Source organism: Salvelinus sp. IW2-2015, unplaced genomic scaffold (assembly GCF_002910315.2).
Source record: "Salvelinus sp. IW2-2015 unplaced genomic scaffold, ASM291031v2 Un_scaffold83, whole genome shotgun sequence".
NCBI lineage: Eukaryota > Metazoa > Chordata > Actinopteri > Salmoniformes > Salmonidae > Salvelinus > Salvelinus sp. IW2-2015.
This window is the reverse complement of record NW_019942514.1, coordinates 4089326-4098474: the sequence shown is the minus strand read 5'-3', so window position 1 is coordinate 4098474 and position 9149 is coordinate 4089326. Positions and strand designations below refer to the sequence as shown.

The 9149-nt window shown below is 38.7% G+C and overlaps 1 protein-coding gene across 2 annotated transcripts; it reads right to left on the bottom strand.

Annotated features, from left to right (window-relative positions):
* Positions 1-2614: 2614 nt before the first annotated feature.
* Positions 2615-8980, bottom strand: LOC111956610 (uncharacterized). 2 transcript variants are annotated; one of them, XR_011475107.1, is made up of 10 exons: positions 8482-8980; positions 7793-7930; positions 7344-7474; positions 7097-7233; positions 6876-6969; positions 5909-6535; positions 5586-5757; positions 5364-5491; positions 4791-5194; positions 2615-4299 (listed from the first exon to the last, which is right to left on the bottom strand). XR_011475107.1 is itself a non-coding variant. In XM_070438023.1 (9 exons), the coding sequence occupies exons 6-9, from the start codon at positions 6149-6151 to the stop codon at positions 4877-4879; spliced, it is 861 nt and encodes a 286-aa protein (XP_070294124.1). In that variant the 5' UTR covers positions 6152-6535; positions 6876-6969; positions 7097-7233; positions 7344-7474; positions 7793-7930; positions 8482-8980; the 3' UTR covers positions 2615-4876. The 2 variants fall into 2 exon arrangements, 1 of the variants encoding a protein (XP_070294124.1); XM_070438023.1 differs by having other exon boundaries at positions 2615-5194.
* Between the last annotated feature and the right edge of the window lie 169 nt (positions 8981-9149).

The window sequence follows — 9149 nt, the reverse complement described above, 5'->3', positions numbered from 1 at the left end:
AAGGCTGTAACGTAACAAAATGTGGAAAAGGGAAAGGGTATGAATACTTTCCGAATGCACTGTATGTATTAAAGTAGTAAAAAGTTAAGTATTTGGTCCCATATTTATAGCACGCAATGACTACATCAAGCTTGTGACTCTACAAACTTGTTGGATGCATTTGCTGTTTGTTTTGGTTGTGTTTCAGATTATTTTGTACCCAATAGAAATGTATGGTAAAATAATGTATTGTGTCACTTGAGTCAATTGTATTATTTGCAATTCATTCAGGACTATCTGTAATCATGGTAGCATCCACATTAATGTAGAAGGGTTTAGAAACATATTCTATTCTTATTTACATTAAAAGTGACTCCAAAATGACACAATACATAATTTACCTAATCTGAAACACAACCAAAACAAACAGCAATGTATCCAACAAGTTTGTAGAGTCACAAGCATGATGTAATCATTGCGTGATAGAAATATGGGACCAAATACTGAACCTTTGACTACTGTAATACACAAGTGAATTTGTCCCAATACTTTTGGTCCCCTAAAATGGAGGCACTTTCACTGCACTGCAATTTCTAAACTGCTCACCCGATATGGATGAACATACCTTCAAATGAAGCTGAGTCTGCACTTTAACATTTTTAACACTTTAAAATCATGAAATTTGCTGGAGTACAGAACCAAAACCAAAAATGTGTCACTGTTCCAATACTTCGGGGCTCAAAGTATAATCAAAAACCTGGTAGCCTGCAATTGCAGTAGTGATGGTGGGGGATGGTGGGGGAAAAAATAAAATAAAATAATTGATAGTTACATATCGCAATACTATATCGATATGTCGATACTTTGACTCCAACTTTGACTCCAAGTATAAAAAATAAGTTATATTAGTGTAACCGATGTGAAATGGCTAGCTAGGTAGCGGTGGTGTGCGCTAGCAGCGTTTCAGTCGGTGACGTCACTTGCTCTGAGACTTGAAGTAGTGGTTCCCCTTGCTCTGCAAGGGTCGCAGCCTTTGTGGAGCGATGGGTAACGATGCTTCGTGGGCGACCGTTGTTGATGTGTGCAGAGGGTCCCTGGTTCGCGCCCAGGTCGGGGAGAGGGCACGCCATAGTTATACTGTTTCATTAGCTAGCACTAGTCGGCTGTGCCGGCTCCAAAACCTAGTTATTTTTAATCCTATAGCTTGTTCTCCATCTTTTTTAAGTAGTGAGCCAACAAATTCAGCACTTTTATTTCCATGACTGATCAAAACTAATTTTCTCATGCTCTCTTGTCTCTAATTTTCTCATGCTCTCTTGTCTCATACATACATAGCAATATGTTTGGAACATCAACTCGTAATATATATATAGAATCGTGAGAATCACAATTGTTTTATTTAACCAGGAAGGGCTCATTGAGATTTGAAATCTCTTTTTCAAGAGCGTCCTGGCCAAGAAAAGCAGCACCAAGTCATTACACAATTACAGACAGACATGAAACACTACACAGTACATTTATGCGTAAATTTGACTCAAATTGAATACAATTATACTCTACAAAAGACAACATTTCATCCCAGTCTAAATAGAGTACTCTTGTTGCAGAGTTCAATTTTCAGAGTTATTTCTACTCTATTCAGTGTTTATATTTAACTCTGCAAACTGTAATTTATTCTATTAAGCTTAACATGGAAACAACTACTGCCAATTCACTCAATACAGAATTGAATATCATCAGTCAAGAGTAGCGTTTGTACAACTAAACTTAACGTCAATAAATCAGAAGTCAGTATTTAACAAAGCACTTTATTCTTAAATGTAAGACATTTGCAATGTATATATCAAAATACTGATGATAAAATAAAATTGTGGACTGAAATTAAATGTTGGCCTCTGTTCACTTTAAATACATGTACATAAAAAAGCTCAATATTGCAATTCAATACATCTAACATGTAATGTAATGTATCTAACATGGAGGATTTTGTGAAACTGGCATCTCACATATCAAAAACACTGATGATAAAATAAAACTGGCCTCTGTAAAATGACATTTTGGCATCTGTCCCCCCCTTTATTAAAAGTCAATAAAAAAGCCAATATTGCAATACAATACATATTGGTTTTAAAAGAGCTTACTGTGCCGTTTTTTGGAGTCACGGGAAACAGTATGGAACAAACAAACTTGAATCACCACAACTGTAAGAAATCTTGTATATCAAGTGCTTTGCGACAGAAAAGCTCTTTAACAACTAGATACGGTCCCTCTGTTGCACACCCAACTCTATATGCATTAAAATGTTCATCAAGACACAGTTTGTAGGGCAAAAGGAACCTCTCATCTGTAACATGGTGGATTTTCTGAAAACTGGCATCTCACAATGGACTTTAAGACAAACTAAACGATACATATTTCCATGGTGTTTGGCACATTTAACATTTAAAACCGTGGTGTCAATTGGTACCTCAGTCTCAGCCATCTTACAGTCCCAGTCCACCACATTTAAAAATAACATTTTACCTGAACCGATCATGACTCTGTTGGTGTCAAATGTCTGCCAACTGTATGCTATTTGACTTGTGTTTTTTTTACCAATGTTTAGTTATTTTTTAAGTTTAAGTTTTTTTTTGAAATGATGCTTTGCTTCGTAGCGCCTGCACCAGCTATGTAAAACTGGTCCAATTTTAAGCATACATGTGGGGTATTGCACCATAAAATGATGCTTCGGTAGCAGCCTATTTTTTTGCTTGAATAACCTGTGGTGTTCTGCGATTAAGTGTCTCAAAAAAAGTTGTAATACACTTTGATATCATTGGAGAAAATACAATGTTTACTATCTGAAGCAACAGCAACAGTAAATACCAGTGTAGATCATTTGGACAAACTAAGTCTCCAAAGATAAGTGGTAGATTGAGAAGTAAACACCAGGACTGGATAGCATTTAACCCCAAGTCATTAGAGTCCTCTCCTAACGCCACTGCAGGAGGTTTGTTGTTTTGCTCCATGTAACCATAGTTACAGCTCTTTATTCTCCTGTCTGTCATTTGATGTTGTGTACTTGTTTATCAAGTGCAGTATTAGCAGTTTATTTTCATATTGTGCCACTCCCTTCAAGATATCATGCATAATATCGACAGAGAAGTTTTCAGATGTATTGAAGTACTGCAAGGAGTTTTAGAATGCAAGAACGTTTAACACCCATCGCAGAGGGAAGACTGGGATTTGTCTCTTTTTTTGACAGTGTTATGCATGAAGTGCTCGAGTTCGCATAACTATCTTGGGTGAATCTTCATCAAATTCAGTCTGAAAGTCCACTTTCTCAGCAAGACAAAAAGCAGCAACAATATCTGGCACTGAATGATTCAACAAAACCAAATAAACAGTGAAGACCAAGGTTGTCACCTGTAACTTGGTCAATAGTTCCATACACTGGTTGATCATACAAGGTGACCATAATTCCCCGTTTTGATCCAAGAGGATTTGCAGTTTCAAAATCATAGAAAAGCTGTATCTGAATTGCATGCTTCTGTTTTGAAAATAGAACATGGCTCTTGAACAGATCTCCATCACGTAAGTCATAAAGTTCTCTTGAACTACAATCAGTCTCCATCATCTCCTTCATATTAGGGTGTTTGTAAATAAACTGCAATGGTTTCAACATTGGGATGTAAACAAATTTTTCAGTAACAATTTGATCATAGCCTCCAGTAGTCCGATTGCGTTGTGCATCAAATCTTGTACCAAGAACGTGTTCAACTGGGTCTACCCTTCCCCACTTTTCTGTAAAATACTGCCTTCTTACTTTCAGAATTTAATACACCAAAAGGATGACATTTTTTCAAAACACTGATGAATTTTACACTCAATGTCACTTTTAATAGGCTCCTGTATAGACAGACACTTCTTCAGATTCTTTAGCTTGAATATCATCAACTATCTCTTCCATGGAAATGACCAAAGAGTTAATGGTGGTTTCACCTACACCTGCCACTTTAAGCTCAGCTATGGTTGCAGCGCGGCTGTCTACAAGACTCTTATTGACAAGGACTGAATCAGAAGGGGAACTTGTTGATGGCAAGTCATCAAAATGACTTACTGCTACATATTCAGCTGTAGAGGGGCCTTCACCATGATCAGAACAGGGTTCATGTGCTTTATAAAGATGCTTTCTGAACCCAGAAAAAGTACCATAAACTTGTGAACAACCAGCCTGACCGCATTTAAGACCAAGTGTCTTTCCTGGACAAAGTCCGTGGACCAACTTCAAGTGTTGTGTCAAGGGATTAGCATTTGCCTGGGGGCATTCGCTGTCACGCCCTGGCCTTAGTATTCTTTGTTTTCTTTATTATTTTAGTTAGGTCAGGGTGTGACATGGGGAATGTTTGTGTTTTATCGGTTTTGGGTGGTTATATGGTAAAGGGGGTGTTGGGTGTAGTGTATGGGTTTGTGTTGAGTGTATGTGTCTAGCTGTGTCTATGTTGGGTGTAAGTTGTCTAGGAGAGTCTATGGTTGCCTGAATGGGTTCCCAATTAGAGACAGCTGATTTCTGTTGTCTCTGATTGGGAGCCCTATTTAAGGTAGCCATAGGCTTTCGTTTGATGTGGGTAATTGTCTATGTCTGAACGTTTGTAGCCTGTATGTGCACTACGTTTATTAGCTTCACGGTCGTTTGTTTGTTTTGTTAGTTTTGTAAGAGTGTTTTGTTTTCGGTTCTCCTTCTTCTTAATAAAAAGAAGATGGCTTATTTTCCTACTGCTGCGTTTTGGTCCGTCAATCCTCCACACGATCGTGACATTCGCAAGCAAAACACAACATTTTAGATGACGTGTGAAATGAAAAAGGTTATTTCCTATGCTGTGTTTTAACCCTTTGCAACTTCAAAACTTTTAGCAACTCAATGCAGCATCCGAGCCCGCAACTCTGCAACCCTAGGATTAACCTTAGAGGTATCAACATCAATTTCATAAATTGTGGTTTGCAAGAATTTGTACACATTTACCAGATCCTGGTTGTACGAGGTACCAAAGACAAAATGAGCTTTGAAAAGCTCATCAAAACAGGCAAGAGTGTCTGGTGACTTACAAGGTATTGCATGTTTGTCAATCACAATGAAGTACTTGTGAATCGCACTCCTCTGGGTCCCCACAGCAAGCAGATAGGGTTGAAAGCTTTCCATGACGCTCTCCAGATGCCCCTGGATGCTGGTCCCAGTCTGTGACACAATAACTTAATTAGTGTGCTATTAAAATGAATCACAGTTCGCAAACAGTTTGTGAAAATGTAAATTACAGCTACACATGATCTTACCATGATTTGTCCTTATTCTTAAAAGTAGTTTATAGGATTAGGAATGGGGATAGAACAGTCAACTGTAACCTCACCTTGATAAACTTCACAATGTGGTCACTGGCGTGTCTGGCTGAGATTTTTCCTGGTCTCTTGCGGCCAAGAGGTGACGGTGGAAGAAGGTGGACAAGGACCAAAATGGAGGACATATCACTGTCCCATCCTGAAAGTACACATTTTCACTAAAAGTTACATTCCATTTTGCTTTCAAAAACAATGCTCCCTTTCATTGGTATAATCATTTTATTCCAGCATACCATTTTTCACTTCTCTTGTGGATTCAGCATTTTGAACCAGGTCTTGCAGGTTGCCTGTCTGTGTGAGGCCACGGCTTTGGTCAATGACTTTCTGCTTGTAGAGAGTAGGCCACTTCTCCAGGAACTTTGCGGAGGTTGCATCACCAAACATCAGCCTAAAATCTTGCTCAATCTGCAGACAAGATGGAATAAGTCAAGACAGAACAGTAAACATTATGGTGTGGCACTATCATGTAATATATCACAGTCCTAATCAGACTGTTGTAGAACAGAACACAATTGTCCTGACAGTTTCAAGGCAAGGCAGTCGAAGATCCACATACCATTCCTGCTATGTCTTGGAATCTTGGAAAAGCTGTGAATATTTCAGAGGACTTCACTGGGTCATGAACCATCTTTTGGCGATAGGCGAACGTCTGCTTCATCTTCTCCTTTACAATTGCTTCCTCAGCCGTATCCTTCATCAGTGCAATGGCCTCACAACACAGGCTTTCTGTTGTTGAACAGCTTTCCTCTCTGAAGGGGTCTCTATCAGCTTTTGGACCACTTGTAACATGGTGAAACATTTACAGATTGCTGGGTTTGTCTGCTCTATACAAGTATACAATATTGTGTCATAAGATATAAAAAACAATGCTCGGAAACTCTGCAAGGGTGGCCATGCATGCAGTTATGTCACCAGATGAAAAGTAGGATTTACTTGACTCAGAAACAGAATTGATACTAAGAAATACTAAAAGAGTAAGAGAGTAAGAAACACTTGCTTATACAGATGTTCACACAATTATTCTCTGGTCATGTGTCATGAATGAGACTAACTACAATCAAAATCACTTGCATGTCAGTGACTGACGCATGGCCTTCTGTCGTCCCTCTGATGCTTCCCTTTGAACACATTTCAGTCTCCATGCTAGATATCCACTCCCATCTTCTGCATTGCAATAATGCTCCTAAAGTAAAGTATAATTCACTTTGAGTGAGCAGGTTAAAATATCTTCATATTAATTTTTATCCTTAAAACTATAGATGCGCCGCACCCATAGATGAACATTTGCTCATTCAGCAGGTCTGACCCTCGCAGTGCAGAACTTAACGGCTTTTATACCACCAGAGTTGAGCTTAGGAGAGATGGCAGAGATGGTGGGCATACAAACATGTTAACAGATCTATAGTTTAAATAAAAACAGCACCCAACAGTAAAACAATTCAATATTGACATTCTGGACAAATTGTAAGGTGTAAGACTCCCAGAGAGTTAAAAAGGTTAGACTTAGTTTTTAATGTACTTACATAACCAAACTTGCTCCTAGGATCGACCAGGTATGGGAACAAGGCAATGATGCCCTTTGCGTAGTCCTCTTTAACACGCCTTGAAGGACTTGTCCTAGACACACACACACACACACACTTTACTGTTTGAGATCCAAACAAAAGTATTGATGTGTAAATCACAACTTCTGCTAAAAAATTGTGTTAGGTGGTAAGGTATGTAATGAGTATATGACATATACCCATGTTCACTTGTCATTTGTGCAACCAATATCGTGACCATATCGCGTCTTCTGCTATCTGTTAGGCTTTTTGTCCGAGCATACTCATTCATGATCCTCTCTCCTCCAGGTTTGTTCTTCAGAATGTCTTCAATCATCTAAGTCGGAGTAATTTAAAACACACCATGATCACAACTTCTGTTGATGTCATGCATCACTCAATCTTCATGTTTGGCATTTGTTTAAACTGTAAATGTGCAGTACTTACATGAGATAGACGATTATCCTCAGCTGTCTCTCTTGTAGCACTATGCTGCAATATAATGGTGTCATCCAAGTCCCCCTCGTTGTCTCCACTGTATTTTGATAAGGAGCTGCTTGCAGAGGAGCTCAACAAATCTAGCAATCATGTTAACATTTAACTGGTGTGATTAACACTAATTATAACACAATTTAGGAGGAAACATCCATTATGATTAGAGGACTTTTGTTAATGACAAGCGGAATGCAAAAATGTAACATTTTGAATTGATTAGGCCCACTACTGTTCTAAAAGGGGTGGGAGAGGTGAGCACAGAAACAAATATATTTTTAAAATATCAAAATGGGAAAATAAATCAGCAGATATATCTGCTTGTCTCACATATTCAGAACATGTGTTAGGCTAGCCAGGACTGTATGGATGAATGTGAAGCTCTAAGCTAATAAGCAATTCACCATAAGGATTTGGGTCTTGGGGTAAACAAATCTCCAGCACACCAAGGTCTTGAAGAAACTCAAACACCTCATCAACTTCAGTCTTCGATTCATCATAGACTTTTAAGTCCAAGGTTGGAATGTCAAATTTATTGGCAACTGTGAAGACAAAATAAGATTGCACAACCTTATTGATTAAATATGTTGTGTATTTTTTAGAGAAAAAAACAGAACAGAGGACAGAAATCAAGAGGTCATCTTTACGTGAACATTGTAACCCCAAAACGGACTTAGTGCTCCTTTCCAAATCAATTCCAATTATATGCAGTCTACAGCCTGTCAACTACTGCCACATACCGAATTATTATAACAGCAGTCTGAGTATTATAGCAATACACCACAGATAGCTATCAACACTGAGATTGTAGTGGCATACAAATGTTAGTATCACTTATTCTTTAAAACCATTAATGACCGGCAAAGACAATGAGCGCAGCTACAGATTAGCATAATTAGACAACTCCCAAAACATAAACCAATCTTTGACTGATTTGTGATTTGGGGAGGCGCAAGTTTGCTTTGTATTCATTATCAGCAAGGAAATCGGCAATCAATTTGACAGTAAATATAAAGTAAGTATATTTAAAGTGTGTCAGTATAAGTATGTTGTTCCATAGGATATTGTGTCAAATTTGAAACTTTTCACTCACCACAATCCAAAAAGGATTTGAAGGTCAGTTGCCCCTCATAACAAATGTACTTCTGACAATCCCTGTACTTCACGCGTACAGTCTGCATCCTTGATGACAAGAAAAAATCTCATTAACACAAATTACAAGAGAGCAGTGCTCTGTTTAGAGTAAAACACGTGTTGCACCGACCTGCCTGCCGCTAAATACTGTCTACTAACAGCTCTCTTTTCAGAGTAAAACGCACGTGTCTTACCGACCAAACAGCAGCTAAAAACTGTCTAGCTCTAAAGTTCAGAGTCAAACGCAGGTGCTGCACCGACCAAACTGCAGCCAAAAACCGTCAACCGGTAACAGCTCTAATGTTCAGAGTAAAACGCACGTGTTTGCACCAACCAAACTGCGCTAAAACTGTCCATCAGCTCTGTTCATGTCCATCAGCTCTGTTCAGAGTAAAATGCACATGTCTGCACCGACCAACCTGCAGCTAAAAACTGTCTAATAGCTCTAAACTTGAGTGAAACACAGATGTAGCACAGACCAACTACCGCTAACTGTCTGCTAACAGCTCGCTTTTCAGAGTAAAACAGATGTTGCACTGACTAACCTGCTGGCAGTAGTCAGTAAAGTCCGCCAGCTACTGATAATAGCTAATACTGCTCTGTTGAAAATGTACAACAGGCGTACAT

Bases quoted from the DNA above. Each gene is read 5' to 3' on its own strand.
- LOC111956610 (XM_070438023.1), bottom strand. From the start codon at position 6,151: ATGTTTCACCATGTTACAAGTGGTCCAAAAGCTGATAGAGACCCCTTC. The intron at 5,758-5,908 runs GTATGTGGATCT...TCTTGTCTGCAG, and splicing joins TCCAAGACATAGCAGGAATG to ATTGAGCAAGATTTTAGGCT. The intron at 5,492-5,585 runs GTATGCTGGAAT...GTGTACTTTCAG, and splicing joins CACAAGAGAAGTGAAAAATG to GATGGGACAGTGATATGTCC.